Source organism: Tasmannia lanceolata, unplaced genomic scaffold (assembly GCF_043159265.1).
Source record: "Tasmannia lanceolata isolate RefF3 unplaced genomic scaffold, GAP_Taslan_0.1 ptg000037l, whole genome shotgun sequence".
Taxonomy (NCBI): Eukaryota; Viridiplantae; Streptophyta; class Magnoliopsida; order Canellales; family Winteraceae; genus Tasmannia; species Tasmannia lanceolata.
Window position 1 is genome coordinate 14,966,538 of NW_027518714.1, and position 15,769 is coordinate 14,982,306.

Consider the following 15,769-nt stretch of genomic DNA (forward strand, 5'->3'; position numbering starts at 1 on the left):
CAAACTATCTACATTTGGTGAAGGTTGGGTAAACCCAGAACCGAACCGAACCGAACCGATTATATATGGTTCTGGTTTGGTTCGGTTCCAAATATATATAGTTCGGTTCTGGTTCCAATTTCAGGGAACCGATTATATATGGTTCGGTTTTGGGTACACCCCAAAACAGAACCGAACTGAACCGAAAACCGAACCGAACCGAACCAAACCGAACCATGTCCTCCCTAGTTTTTGTGTGCTGTTGTTGTGGGCTTACTGCTTTCTGTTTTGTTTTTGGGCTCCCTCTTGCTAGAGGTCCCCTTGGTCTTTGTTTTGTACCCGCTATCCTGTTTAGGGTCTGCCTTACGGCTTTGTATTCTTCTTATTAATACATTATAGGGTCATGCTTTAAAGTTCATAACAGTAGTGGCATTGTCGTATTTATATTGAAAGTCATGGGTGTTTCTTTATAGGAGCATGCCACGAACAAAATCGGAAACCGCGTGATCTTCTTCTTTTACTCGTACTTTCTGAAAAATCAGCCCCCTCTCAGCCTCTCTCCCAGGTCTCTTGGCCTTTCTTCTTTAGTTCATAAACCTTTCTCTATTTCTATTCCTTCCAAAACCAGTTTTTTTTTTTTAATCGTTAAACCCTCGTTTTCTTCAGATCAGATCGCACTATCGAAGATGAATATGTTCGCAAAGAAACCCACGGGGAAAGGTGCGTGCCTCTGTTCGTAAGATTTTTTTTACCTTTTGGCTAAGTCCTTAAATTTCACATATTTTTTTTGTAATTTTCCTCATAAATTCATAAATTCAACTTGATTTTCATTGGATACCTCTCTGGATTCCGATTCGATCGATATTACTGACAATTCTAGGGTTTTTGAGCCGTTTCGCAACCTATTTTTGTTGATTTACCCAATTTCTTCTCTAATTCCTAATTCGTATTCCATTTTAATGCATTTGATCTTTTTTTTAGAGGATTTGCATCTCAATTTCGGTTTGATCAACTTTTTTCTTACATTTCCGTGGTTTTCAGTAATTTATTGGATCTATTTTCTTCAGTTTTTTCCACATTATCTTGAATTTTAATTGAGTATTTTTTTCTGTTTAATTTTCTTATCTGTTGTTTGATTTCAGAAGCACTTCGGTCAAGTAAAAGAGAAATGTCGAACGCAACGAGAGGTAAAATTTTTGTCTGTTTAATTTTCTTTCCTGTTTAATTTTTTTTCTTCCAGAAGTTGTATTATTATAAAGCAATTTCAATGATTTTTATTTCAGTGGCGTAAATTTCATTGCTGGATTTTACATGGTATAAGTATAAGTGCAGACTCATTTAGATCGAACATGTCCGTGAATAGCCACTTGTAAACTGATAGATCATTGGGTATTGATGAGTAGATAATTCGGAATTTATCCTTTCTGAGTACTATTGTGTTCGTTATGCAAAATTTTGTTGGAAGCACCAGGCACCAAAGTAAAATTGAGTTACCTTTATAGGACTATATCTCCTTCTCCTCAGTGTGCAGTATTGTGAGTTATTGCTGTAATTCTCTTCGCAATTAGAGGCTCCAATTTAAGATTTTCTGACCCTTTTGCGTGCTGTTTTCTTTCTTTTTGAGAATTACCTGAGGCTTTTCTCTACATAGAGTTCAAGCTGTAACAGAGCTTCAGTGGCTTTTCTGTGTTGTGAGATGGCAGGGTTTTTTTTTTTTTTTTTTTTTTTGTGCACTTCTAGTTATTCGCTTGTTCAATGAGAGAGGCTTGCTTGATTTCCAATGATGGGCCCTTTAAATTGGACACAAGGGATCTTCAGCTGACTGCTAGAGTTTGTGTGAGGCAGGAAATCTATTTGAGGTGTTTAGATATTTAGATACTTACTGGAGTGGTGATCGATCAAAGAGAAGATACGCCACTGGGCATGAAATCAATACAAGGATGTTTAGCAAGAAGCAGCGGGTTATTACCCGTTTGGATGGAGTTGGGTATATTGTTCCAAATTCCAATGTAGAAGTCAGTGTGGTTCTTCTGACTAAATATGGAGATAACCCATGAAAAATTAAGCGAAGTTTGTTGAAAGCAATCATTCAATGTAGGCAAAACACATTCGGGTGATTAGACGTGTCACTAGGGAAATGGAAGGACAACTTGGTTTTGTTCTAAGTCACGGTTTCCAGATTATCCTATCCTGTGACTTAAAAACTGGGTGCTTGCTTATCCAGCTCTCTATCTACCACCATCAATTTCAGATTATGGCGAAGGTATGTATCATTTATGAGTGTATCCTCTGTGTAAATATCTTATGTTTGGATAAAAAACTGATCCTACTGGAGCATACTGGGTTCTTTGAGCCTGTAGTTTACTGCAACCCACAATCTTATCCCTGTACTAGGTCTCCTAGTGTTTCTGTCAACCTTATTCTAAATATCTGATATTACACAGATAGCACAATTAACTTCATAGACATCAGTCCCACCTTCATGTTGTTCCGGTAGTCTTCGCTGAGGGGGCTTGTTTATTAATCTTGTTTCTTTGTTGTCTGCCTGCTTTCTATGATAGTCAAATTTCAAGCTTATGCGAGTGGTTAGACAAGTTAGGCAATTACCTTTTTGGAATAGGATAATGTAACTTGGTTAGTTCGTTTATACTTTAGACGACATTTTCTCTCAGCTCTTCTGATGTAGATTGATCTTGTCTTAGGTGAAACTGAGTTGACTTGGGCAAGCCAGTGATTGACTGGGCTGGTTTTTATTAACTCAGTGAGTTGAGCAAGTTTTTGATTGATAAGAGTGGGCCCTAAACTGAGATGATTATTTGAGCCAATGATCGATCCAGTGCGTTGTTAAACATTGACATATTCATTATTTATTGGGCTATGGTGGCAATTTTTCTAACTGTATTGTAGAGTGTGTGATTGCTCTTCGACATCAATATATTAGCCAAGACTTTTCACCACGTGTATGTGTTTTTTGGGTATCTGTGAGTGAGTATATTCATAGTTTCAACTATGCAGAACTCAACATTTAAGATGGCCTTCCTGGATTATACTTATTTGATTAAAATTTAAAACTGAATAAAATTTTCCTTGCTGCATGTCCAAAATTTGTATAATTTCCGCTTTAGGCAGTAATCAAGCATTGTAAATAAATTGATGCAGCTGATCCCTTGTGATATAAGCCTGCTTGGCGGGAGTTTTGGTGCATTGTTATTGCCATTATTTTGTTTCTTTTTTTTTTGCTCTTGTTATTGTTACTGTCTCATTGATGTGAGATTTGAGAGAAGCATTTGCAAAAGTGATTTCTGTCCATTATGACTCTGTTCTTGGATTTTGAATATGTGGAAAAACAAGTACTTATTCCAAGTGTCTTTTTTGATCTTTTTTTGCTTTTAGGTATCGAGAGGGAAATTGGAACATTGCAATTAGAGGTATGTAAATTACTAAGAGATGATATACTTGGTTTGATGTTGTTCCAAGCATGGTTTTAAATTTAGGTTTCAGGATGCGTTTCAGACCCCAGTGAAACCGAAATTTTGACCGAAATTTCAGTCAAAATGCCATACACCGATTAAAAAGCAATATTATATTCAGTATTAAATTTTGGACGAAATTACCGAAATTTTGGTAATTTCGGTCGAAATTTCAGGAAGTGTGGTATTTAAAAAAAAAATACTTTGACTTTTAGTGTGAAATTTCGACTGAAATTTCTGTAACTTCGTTCGAAATTTCAGGAAAAGTGCGATATTTTTGAAAAAAAAAACAATCCTTGCTATATCTATTGCACCCCATATTTGGTATCTTTATTGCACGTAGTTTTGTCATTGGGTGAAATCCCTAAAATTTCAGCCGAAATTTACGGGGAAACGAAATTTCGACCGAAATTTTATACCGTTTCGTGTATATCCAATTTCGGTTTCGTTCCCGACCGAAACCTGAAATTTCGGATTTCGGTCGAAATTTAAAACCTTGGTTCCAAGTACCCCTAATGTCGTTTGTAATTGGTATTACATCTTACTTGAGCTATCAAAATGACAGGAGAAAAAGCTGGTTGCTGAAATAAAGAGAACTGCCAAAACTGGAAACGAAGTAGGTTCTTTGATGTGAATTTGCTTAAATTTATTTCTTTATTGTTACAACTTAGAAGGCAAGGGCATGTGTCATTGGATCAATTATTTGTATTTTTCAGGCTGCGACCAAAATTTTAGCTCGTCAGCTTATTAGACTAAGGCAACAAATTGATAATCTACAAGGTAGCCGAGCTCAAATGCGAGGCATAGCTACTCATACGCAGGTCCACAAACAAACCCTCTCTCTCTCTCTCTCTCTCTCCACCCACACATTCACTCTCTCTCACTCACAAATACACATGTGCATCATGATTGTGATTAATTATTAGTATTTTTACACGTTGCAGGCAATGGGTGCCCACACTGCAGTTGCTGCTGGTATGCAAGGCGCAAGTAAGGCGATGGCAGCTATGAATAAGGTTTGGGAAATAATTTGTTGATTAGTGATGCATGAAATTTTCTGTTACTCTGCACACTTTATGCTTAAAAGAGTAGGTGTTTGATGCACATGTGAAGTGGATGCTTTATTGGCATCAGTATCCTAACCACTATAGATTGTGGTATGAAGTTGGGATTTCATTTGCCTTTTCTCATGCTTCTTTATCCTACATTGTAGTTAACATGTTTTCGTTGCAGCAAATGTCTCCGGCAAAGCAGGTAAAGGTTATGCAAGAATTTCAGAGGCAATCAGCACAAATGGATATGACAGTAAGATTCTGATTTCCATTTTATATTAAATTTTATAGTAAGATAATGTTGGACTATTAGTGGGAAAAGAAAAAAGGATAGGAATTTTACACCAAGATTTTCTCAGCTGTTAGTTCGCTCTGGGTTTCATAGGTGCTCGACGTTGGCTGAAATTCGTTTCAAGTTATTTTTATTCTATTTGGAGGAGCTGCACAAATCTGTTGTTCCATATCTGCACTTTCCTTGACAAATCTGTTTATCCCGAAAAATGATTTTCCTTTGGCTTTGTTACTTTTGACGTAAAATGGGCATAAGACAACTTTTACGCCGATTTTCCACTTAAAAATGGGCTTAGAATTTGTTTATGTCTATATTATTTCGAAAGATACAGAGCATTTGAGAAAGCTTGCATCACTAATAACTACAGAAATACAAATTGGGGAATTTCTTTTTCTTTACCTCTTTTTTAATTCTCAAAAGTGATCTCTGCCTAGGAAGAATCTAATTCAGAAATGAACAGGTTTTCATCACAAGAATTTCCCTCTCAAATACCTTGGAACTCCTCCCAAATACCTTTTCCTATTAATTAAATAATATTCACATAGTTCTTGATTGGTTTTTATTTCGCAATAGAAGTGTACTTGCTGCTTGGTTTGTGCAGTGGTGATATTCGATGGTTCAATTTCCTGTTTGCAGAGTGAGATGATGTCAGAATCTATTGATGATGCAGTAGACAATGATGAGGCCGAAGAGGAAACTGAAGAACTGACCAATCAGGTAAGCTCCAATTTCTTCTATTAATCCCAGAACTATTCCATGAAGCTGAATGTATTTCTGCTTCATTTATTTTGTAAGAAATATGTTTTTTTTGCTTAATACCCATGCATGAATGATTTGCTCATTCTCACTTGTTTTAATCATTTTTATGATTGATTTTTGTCACTTGTTTACTTTCAGGTGCTAGATGAAATCGGCGTTGATGTTATATCACAGGTTGGCTTTAGCAGTTATCTTGTTCTTGGCTTTCCTGGGAATCTCCTGTATTTTAGTTTATATTATGGTTTCAACATTTAAGCTGACTCTTTCCTGTGGTACCAAAATTATTAACAGCTGTCTTCAGCTCCGAAAGGAAGAATTGCGGGGAAGAAGAGTCAGGATGTTGGCAGGTATCTCTACCTTGTACATTCTTCTTTGTTTTCCTCTTATCTCAACCCCAACCCCAACACCTCCCTCCCTTCTCTTTTCTTTTATGAGAAATCCATATTGTAAGTGCTTTCTTGACAGTATTTTCTGGCTCTTATATGCTATTATGTGCACATTATAAGGAGGCTTATTATATTAAATTCTCACAGTACAATTCTTAGGGGAGCTCTCTTGTACGAAATTATGAAAAATAATATCCACGTATAAGTGAATTAGTCATTCTATCTAGATTCTAGGCACTGCTCCCGCTTTGCACACTCATGATACATAGATGTTTGGATTCTACAGCCCATTTTTACTTTTTATTACAGGTCTCTATAACAACACCTTTTAAGCGTAACCACCCCCACCCCCCTACCCCCGCGCGTGCTCGCCCCCAAAAAAGAAGCTAACATAGGCCTCTAGACATTTTAAGCATGTCTACTAAGTGATGATGATCAGCTGTAAGTCCCTTGGTGAAAACATCTGCACTTTGTTCTTGACTTGTTACCTAACAAGGAAATACTTCGCCATTCTCTACTTTCTTACGAACGAATTGATAGTTGATGTTTGGTCATGGCTTGGAACTTGGAAGGCAAGGGTTTGTGACACTTTGGTTGTCACAAAAAACCTCATTAGTATCTAACATGAGATGAAGTTTCCTCACAAGATGTCTCAGCCACGTGAGCTCTGAAATAGTAGTAGTCATCACTCTATAATCGGCTATCACACTCCATCGATGTACTGATCTTTGCTTCTTGCTCTCCAAGAGATAAGTGGTCAGTCATCAATTCACAATACCCTGCTGTAACGGATCTTCATTTGTCAGGATCACCAGCTCAATTCTAAGTAACCACATATCCTGACACTCTTTATCTTGTCTGATTTTGTAAAGGAGAAGAGATGAAGGGAGTAGAAATCGTGGATTTTGTTGCTCCAACCTCACGTCCCGTATGTTTTTATAAAAGTGAAAGAGAAGAACTGCATAAAGTGCTGCTAGGGCCATCCTAAGATGAGTCTCATCCTAATAGTGTGAAGATAACTAACTAAGTTACTTTCCATTCAAACCAAAAAAAAACTGTTTACACCAAAAACAACATTATTGATCTACCTATACCAACTTATTAACAATTTCCATCTACTTTTTCTAATAAAAAAAGTTTTGGGAAATGATATCGGCACTCATTGTCAGCCAAGAAGAGCGAGAAGGAAGAAGATTAGGAAGAAAGCAAGAGTTCTTTTTAGAAAATGATCTCGACACTCATCTGCATTGATAATCACACTTTATTTTTCTTTTGTTAGGGATGACATTTCTCTCTTTATCTTGGGCCGCTCTGATTAGCTACTTCAGGCTAATGCAACTTCCCAAAAACTATCAACAGCTTAGCAAAAAGTGTTCTATAAACCAAGGAGTGCCATTATCATTTCCCTTTCATTTTAGATCGTTGAATTGCACTTGTTTATTAGTGCCCGCTGCGTTCTTTCTTTCACATAAAGGCTGGCTTTTGTCAAAAGCTGATGTCCAAATGTAGGAGTCTGCAGTCCGTTGTCCAACTGTAGTTGGTGGTTGGTGTTGACTCTTGAAAATTATAGGTGTTTCCACTATGTCATTGTCTTATTTGATTTACCTTATTTTTTGTTCAGGAATGATATTCATTGTATTTTTTAGTAAGTATGCTAATATTTTGATAAGTAGAAAAGTTAAACAGTTGGGTTTTATAGTCCTTTATGTTACACTTGGGATGGCACAAAAGACCATGTGGGTTGCCTCATAATGTTCTACATGATCAATGGTCTTGATTTCACACACATGCCCCTCCTGGGACCCAAAAACTTGCCTTTTACCATTGATCGTGAAAGTGACTTTCTACGGAGTTGTTCTCTAAGGGGTGTTTGATGAATTGATTTTGCTTGTTCTGAAAGTTTCAAATTCATTGAAAGCTTAAAACAGTGAAAGTTTTCCCTTAATTAGGTTTTATGTTGTTTTGGTGACATGTGGTATCTTACAAGGATGTGATTTTATGTTGTTTAAATGACATACTTGTATTTTCTTGAAAATTTTATTTGTAATATTTTGTTTCGGAAAATATTTTGTCTGGTGACTGAGAGATGCGAGGCAGAGCTGGCGTGAGAATGGAAGGAGAGACAACACCACCTGTGGAGCGAAAAAGATAATAAAAATGGGGTATAATGGCTAATGTAGTGGTTGGAAATATCATTTTCCATTTGAAATGCGTAAATAATGAGAGAAGTGCCTATTTATTATTATTAATTTTTAAAATTTTATCTTTTTTTACTTGTTATATGATTAATTTCTATTCTTATTCATTTTGTTTTTCTCCTGCTACGAAAGCTGAGAGAGTGCGAGAGCGTTTTAGGTCGAGGGAGAATAGTCTCCTGATTTTGCTTTTATTATAAATGAAATCATAGAGGGGGATGGTGAATGCCATTTTCATCAAATTCAACACTCTTGAATTGGACTCCACATAAATTTGTTGCCTAAAATGTGTAAAATAAGTATCACCAGAATACTCTTTCATTGAAAGAAAAAGATTATATCCAAACACTCACTAAACTTAGTTTAAGCTGCATGTTCGAATGACTTTCATAAGAAAATGATCAAATTTATCGTCTAACTTTTTTTTAATTTTATAAAATAATAAAAAATGCTTAAAATTTAATAATTGAAAGAAAATTCTAAAAATAAATATAAAATATCTCAAAAATAGAATAGCTGATGATCAATTCAACATTCATTGTAAAAACACATTTAAATGTTTTCCATATTATCTTATAGTTCTAAAACTTTGGTGGAAGATTATGGTATGGTCACATACACTTATACTATATATAAACGAAGCCCTCCTCTTATTCTTTAAGGGGGCTGTGATTAAAATTGATTTCCAAATTTTGGAGTGGAAAAGATAAAGGAGAAGAGATGAAGGGGAATAGAAATCATGGAGGTTGTTACTCCAACTTCACGTCCCATATGCTTTTATATAAGTGAAAGAGAAGAATTATATAAAGTGATAATAGGACCATCCTAACATGGACCCCATCCTGATAACATAAATAAACTTAAGATAACTAACATGGTTAAACCAAAAACATCAACATAGATCTACCTATACTAACTTTTTAACAATTTCCAACGGACATGACGTACTAACTATTTTTGACTTGCTAACTATTTTTGTGTGGAGGGCGAGGATTTTGGAAGTTTTGAATTAAGATAACTTAAGATAATTAAACTCAAATAAAAAAGTTTTGAATTTTAATAGCTTTAACTGTGATTATTGGGAGAGGATTTTGGAAGCCTTTGTTAGCATAGCATAGTTTTAAATTTCGGTTTCGGTACCAGTTTCAGACCCCACCGAAATCGAAATTTCGACCTAAAATTTGAAATTTCAACCGAAATCCGGCGAAACGATAAAAACATTATTTTATTCGATTTGGTAAAATATTAAATTAATTAAAACAACAGGTTTTTGGGTGAAATTTCTGAATTTCGGACGGATTTTCGGAAAAAAAACAAAATTTCGACCGAAATTCCGAAATTTCGGACGAAATAAAATACCATTTCGGGTAAGTGACGTTTCTGTGTCGGTTCCGACCGAAGGATTTCGGTCGAAATTTAAAACCATGTAACGTGGTACAGAAGGAAAAGGAGGAACTGAGATTGACACAAAAAAGAGGAAGAAGATGAAATAATAATTATAATTATACTGAAGAATAAACTAAGTGAGGCATGAATAGAGCTCAGTACATATTTTAAGTGGCTTGAGACCAATGATATGGCGGACGTTAATGACTACTACTGGGATTTGGATACTAACATACTGTCATTTATGATATGGTTTCTATTACCACACTTTGCATCGTGTGTGGTGCCACCCTGGTGGCTTGTTCATTGTCTTTGGGCCCCATTTCAATGAAATTCTTATTGACAATTGGAATATTCATGAATGTTATTATCGAAACAGAAAAAATTGAAAATCAGGATTAGTTTTATGGAAAATAAGTAATTGAAGAGATTGGTATTTTTGAAAATAGAAAACATAAAATTAAAATGCAGGCTTAGTTTAATAGGGAGGGATGATTTCTGATTCGGATTTTGGGTGTACAAATATCTGATGAGCATGAGGCATGGAGGATGTCACCACAACAGTAACAAGATTCAAAAGACCTTCTCTCTCTCTGATACCATGTAAAAATGAGACAGAGAGTCATGGATGCAACTTGGAGTGAAATTATATATGATAATAAGAGCGAATTAACAATAAACAAAAGAATTATGGAACACCAGATTGGCACTCTCAGTAAAACAACCATAGATCATTTAGAAATTGGGACTTAGCTTTCCTCTAATCATCTTATTACCAATCCTTTAATATCATGCACCCATGCATACTTTACAATGATCTTCCTGGTCACACAGACTGAGCTGACCAGTGTACTTACCTGCACACATGCATACCTAGATATTCTCCTGATATTTTTCTGTTAGCATCATTTCTTGAGTTCCTTCACATATATGTTCTATGTGCATCTGCAATTTAGCTTGTGGACGGCTGGTATAGATGGCATCACATGGTACTTTCATGGAGTGAACGTTTTTGGTTTCTCAAATTTGGGAGTTGAAAGTTCTGAAAATGAATTGCAAGCCAGTCTTAATCTTTGTGTCTCAGTCCTGCCAGCCTCTAGTTAGCGCGATTCTTCCTGAAGCACTTCAAAAAGTGCTATAAGTGGCGCCCCTATCACGCCCTTATTAGTATGTATTTGAAGCAGGGCTGAAAAGCCCCAACGATGGTTGCGTCAAGTTCAGACTTGGAAAGGTCGATTTCAAGCCGAACAAACGAAGCTAATGAACAAATTTGAAATGGACACATGTTGTGGTGCTGGATGTGTTGTTCAAGATAGACTATATGCTGATGTGTGTACAAACATATTGCACATTAAAGAAAGGGTGTGCCACGATGAGAAATACCTTATCGAAGAAGTAAATGTGAAACAGTGCGTTGCTTCAAGGGATCGATTCCCTTTTCTTCCACACTTAAAATGGATTCACATGAACCCCTTGAGGTAGCTAGTGTGATCTCTTCTCCTCCCTTGCCATGCTTAACCTTCTGAGATGTCGCCTACTATCTCATTCTGGAACACCTACCAGAGAGGGAGGGATAGCTTGGCTATGGAATTCCCTCTCCTTTTTCAAGTAAGGTTGAGTGTTCATTGCTTCGCCTAGGATTTGAATTCCCATCATTCTTTTGTATCTAAACCGGTTGATTTGGTTGAGTAAGTGAGGACCGTCTGGGGGTTCCCCGCCGATTGAGGACTGGCCTCTTGGTGAGCCGTTGGTTCCCCTGTCTAATTCAAATTTCAAATCCAAGGATGGCGTTGAGAAAGAGCTTGAGAAAGGTGTAAAGGGGCCTGCAGTTAGGAGCGTTGGTCAGTCTTGTCTGTCCCTGGTGGGGCTAGAGAAGAGTAAGCCTTTTGACTCTGTTGCCCCTAGAAAGAAAGTTGCTTGGTCGGACCTTCCCAATAAGGATAGAAATAAAGGTGCCCTCCCTCTAAAAGTAAGGAATACCTTCGTTCCCTGAGCCTTTGGCGGCTTTAATCATCGCCTAAATCTTAATGCTAGGGCGGCAAGATCAGGAAATAACCTCCTCGATCGCATTATTGAACTCTTAGATGCATCTTTGGTAGGGTCAAGAAAGAAAAATAGTAGACTCTCAAATCTCCTCAAATTTTATTCCCGGTCGCTCAGGGTAGGTTTTGTTTCGGGTTGAATTATTATAACTAGTTTTTCCAGTTAGTAGTTAGTAGTCTTTGGGTCCGGGGGCCTCCTTTTTGTTTTTTAGTCATGCCGCCTTGGAAGCTAAAATTTTAGCCGAAATGGATATTCAGGGTGAGTTTTGGGAATTTTCCTCCTGTTTTGGTGATCGAAATATTGGTTTACCCTTAGGGTCTTTGGTGCTAGAGAAGTCATGTAGCAGTTGAGAAAGATGAATGTTGAGGAAGAGATGGCCTTGTTGGGAGAACGCCTTCGGAAGCAATGGAAGGATTTCATGAGCTAGGAATCTTGCATGGCTTAGCCTCTGTGGGGCATTAGGGTGGTGGGTATCCGGAGTCGGAGGAATTGCTCATAATCATGCTGGGTTTCTTGATCCTTCATGATTATAGCGAAGGGGAGTGCGCATTTTAGGCTTGTCATCCAAAGATACAAACTGAATGACTATGACCATTGGGTAATGTAAAGGAAAGGAAGGAGTTTGGTGAAGGTTTCTTTTGGATGCGGTAGGAGATGAAGATCTCGAAAGGGAAGTGATATAGAGATTTGGCATGGTGGGAGTGCATGGAAGTATTCACCTATCTGCAGCGGTTTGACACGGAAGATTTTGTTTGGTTTTACTGGCCAAGGAGTATGCTCCTGTTCACCCTTAATTGATTCTATGTAGTGCAAGTTGGGACCCCTGGTCCCCATTGTAATCTTCATAGCATCAATGAAATTGTCAATTTTCAAAAAAAAAAAAAAGGTACTCATAATCATGAGCTAGAGTGCTTTGGAGCGACCAATGTGATTGCTTCTCATAGTAGCATTCACCTATAAAATATATAATAAATTAATGTCAAAACTAGGTAAATATTACAAATTTATAGAAAAGTCTAGAGAAGTGTCTCCATGCTTGTCCTTGTTAATGCGTTGTTTATATGACTGCATTCTCCTTGACCTGAACTACCCTAATTTGGCACTAATCACGCTTAGTTGCACAATAAGCACAATTAGTGGTTACTAAACTTCCTCTTTTCACTTATTCAAATCTTTTACAATTCTGCTTACTGTTACTGTAGAGTTCTCTAAAAAGCTGTTAAGAAAGACGGATTTCACAACATCCAAGTATCCACTTCTCAAATAGGGAAACCAAAGTTTACACTATCCCAAGATCCACAACCGAAATAGAAGAATAACAATCACGAACAAGATGTACTTCAATATATATGATAAAAGAAGAAGACTGTAGGAACAATGGAAAATAAAGCCTCCAAAACATATAAAAAAATGGGGCAAGTTGGCACTTTGCTTCAAATCACCAGCTTGCACACAATGGAGCTTCAATGTAGGTCTTTCTGGTTGAAAAATCTATTCAAAAATTTCCAGCATATACAAGTAAATGGAGATTGGGTTGGTCAATGGAAAATGGAGAATTAATGGCTTAGGGAAGTGGTGGTGGGTATAAAAAAAATGGAGACTTAGGGCATGTTTGGCAAGGCTTCTCATTCTTGCCTATTTCAACGGGCGAGAAACGGATTCATGAGAATCTTGGAAGCGATGATTAATCGCTTTGTAGAATCCTGCCTTTTAGGCTAACAAGAAGGTTGAAGTTTAGAACGGGCCTTAATGGGTCAGGTTACCGAACAAGAGTTTTGAAATTTTTTAGTGTTTCTCATTCCACGCACCTAAGAAGGAGAGAATCCCACAAATAGATGGTTGCCGAACATGCCCTTAATTTCTTAGGGACGTGGTGGTGGGATTTAGAGTTTCAAAGGTAAGTGGGAAGACTGAGGAAAAGATGGAGTAAAACATGTGTGACTCACACATGTGCAAGCTAGGCCAACAAAATTATTTGAATTTGAAATAGGAGGGAAGTGGGAAGATTGAGGAAAAGATGGAGCAAAACATGTGTGACTCACACATGTGCAAGCTTGGCCAACAAAATGACCAAAGTGCCTTTGGAGACAAAAAAGGGGCGGCCCAGTGCACGAGGCTCCCGCCATTGCGGGGTCTGGGAGGGCTAGATGTTACGCAGCCTTACCCCTGCTTTGCAGAGAGGCTAGATGGACAAAATTACATTTTTGTCCTTACATCTCTCAAAAATAAAAATAAATAAAAACTAAACTAAACTCTTTGAGCTTCCAAAAAATACACTTTAAATTTAACAAAAGCATCCTTTTGTTACTAGCCTCACACATACAAGTTTGTTAATTAATTATCTGCCATTTTGGATATTTTCTTATTAGAAATGCTAAAGGAACACTATGTCTTATTCATGCTGCCCGGATTGCCTATCTACCTTCACCAGAAAACATGACTCAACCTCTCTGTTTAACCATCTTTGTTTCAGTGGAATTGCTACTTTATTTGGGTTTTCTGTTTAACTAATACGATCAAATAAACTTCTGATCCAATGCCTCTGGTTTCTGGACCGTCTCGGGTTTTGGTTTTTGATATTCATAACCGAATATTGACAAATCTGATGTAGTTATATGAATGTTATTATTGTTGTGATCTGTTATCATCCCCATCTTTTTTTAAGGGAGATGATATCTGCAGTCCAATGTTTTGATATTTTCAGGCCTCTCTTCATTCTGGAGTTTCTTATTGGCTGTTCATACCTTGTTGGAGACTGTAACAGCCAGTGAGTAAATTTAAAAATGAAGAGAGGGCTCTGCTAATATCAAAACAAGGGAGTGCAGATTTCACTCTTTTAATGACACCATTATCTTTTACTTGGCAAGTCATATATCTATTGTTCTTATTTTGTTTTATGTTATATTGCTTTGGCATGCAGTTCGGATGTGGATGAGCTTGAGAAGAGGTTGGCAAGCCTTAGAAATCCCTGAGCTGAATATTGTATTACACTCACCATCTTTTTCTGATTTGAGCAAACAGAGCTCTCTTATTACTATTGGATGTTCACAGGGTGTATAGACAAGTCTTGTGTATATATACAGGAATGATATCCGCAGACCCTTGTTTTGTTAATGTCACTCCTCACTTTATTTAACACTTCTCTGTGTGACCATTGGTAGCTATTTGGGAACTATAACAGCCTCCAACAGCTAAAAAGGAAGTGTAAACTGAAGTAGTGCCTTAATTAAGGGAGTGAGGATAAACTTGGTTAATAGGTTTATTTCATTATCAGAAATTTTCTTCTCCATTCAGACTGCTGAGAGAATCTGCTGTCATGAATTTTTTTTATTCGTTGGGTTTGGAATTTTTGGCCTCTCAGATATCGACTCCCATGGTAGAAAAGCAAGAGGGAAATAAGCAAATAGTTGATATCGGCACTCATTTTGGCTGATAAATCACACTGCTCACTGTTTTCCTTTGGGTAGGTTTGACATTTCTCTCTTTATGATTACCCACTTTTGGCTTTTACAAATTTACAACTCCAACTAAACTATCAACAGCTTATAAAAGTGTTACATAAACCAAGAAATCAGTAGTCTGTTTGTCTAACCGTGGTTAGTGGGCTTTGTTCTAGCTCTTGGAAATTTTAGGCGTTTCCATCCATGTCAGTTTGTTGTGTTTGATTTACTTCAGTTTTTGTTAGAAGTTGAAGGAAAGGATATATAGATTCTTTGGATGCATGTAATATAGAAGTACAATGCTAGGAATTCGAAAGTGTTCTTCAACTTTGATTTTCGTACTTGTTGGTGCATCCAAACAGACCCCAAGTAAGAGGAAAGAAACCTGAATTCCTATTTATTTACTTTCATTTTTCTGATTTGAGAGGAAAGTTAAACAGTTAAAAAAGCCTTGCGTTTGGAAAATTTACAGCAGAATAATGCTTGGAAAATATGTCCTCTTGATTTTTCTAATTTTTTGTGCAACCAAATAGACTTAGGTAATGGGATTCATAAAGGATGATGATCACAAATGGGTCCCCTGTTTTAACCATGGTCACACTCTTTAGTAATTTTTTATGACATCTTTCTATCAGTATGAAACCCCTACGCCTTCCTTCATATAGCAATAGGGGGAAATGATCAAATTTAGGGCATGCTTGGCAACCATGAAAGATTACTCCATGGAATATTTGTGAGCCCAATTGTGAGAGATGTGCAGAGAAGGT

The 15,769-nt window shown here is 37.0% G+C and overlaps 1 protein-coding gene across 2 annotated transcripts; it reads left to right on the plus strand.

Moving 5' to 3' along the window:
* Nucleotides 1-486: 486 nt before the first annotated feature.
* VPS2.3 (vacuolar protein sorting-associated protein 2.3) lies at nt 487-14,855 on the plus strand. 2 transcript variants are annotated; one of them, XM_077371635.1, is made up of 12 exons: nt 487-544; nt 646-699; nt 1,122-1,166; nt 3,373-3,407; nt 4,015-4,065; nt 4,166-4,270; nt 4,394-4,465; nt 4,683-4,754; nt 5,430-5,510; nt 5,691-5,726; nt 5,844-5,899; nt 14,483-14,855. In XM_077371635.1, exons 2-12 carry the CDS (start codon nt 666-668, stop codon nt 14,532-14,534), a joined length of 639 nt encoding a protein of 212 aa, XP_077227750.1. In that variant the 5' UTR covers nt 487-544; nt 646-665; the 3' UTR covers nt 14,535-14,855. The 2 variants fall into 2 exon arrangements, with proteins under 2 accessions (XP_077227750.1, XP_077227751.1); XM_077371636.1 differs by lacking the exon at nt 487-544 and having other exon boundaries at nt 551-699.
* Nucleotides 14,856-15,769: the final 914 nt, after the last annotated feature.

Coding starts and splice junctions, on each gene's coding strand:
- VPS2.3 (XM_077371635.1), top strand. CDS start 666: ATGAATATGTTCGCAAAGAAACCCACGGGGAAAG. Junction 4,271..4,393: donor GCATAGCTACTCATACGCAG/GTCCACAAACAA, acceptor TACACGTTGCAG/GCAATGGGTGCCCACACTGC. Junction 4,466..4,682: donor CGATGGCAGCTATGAATAAG/GTTTGGGAAATA, acceptor TTTTCGTTGCAG/CAAATGTCTCCGGCAAAGCA.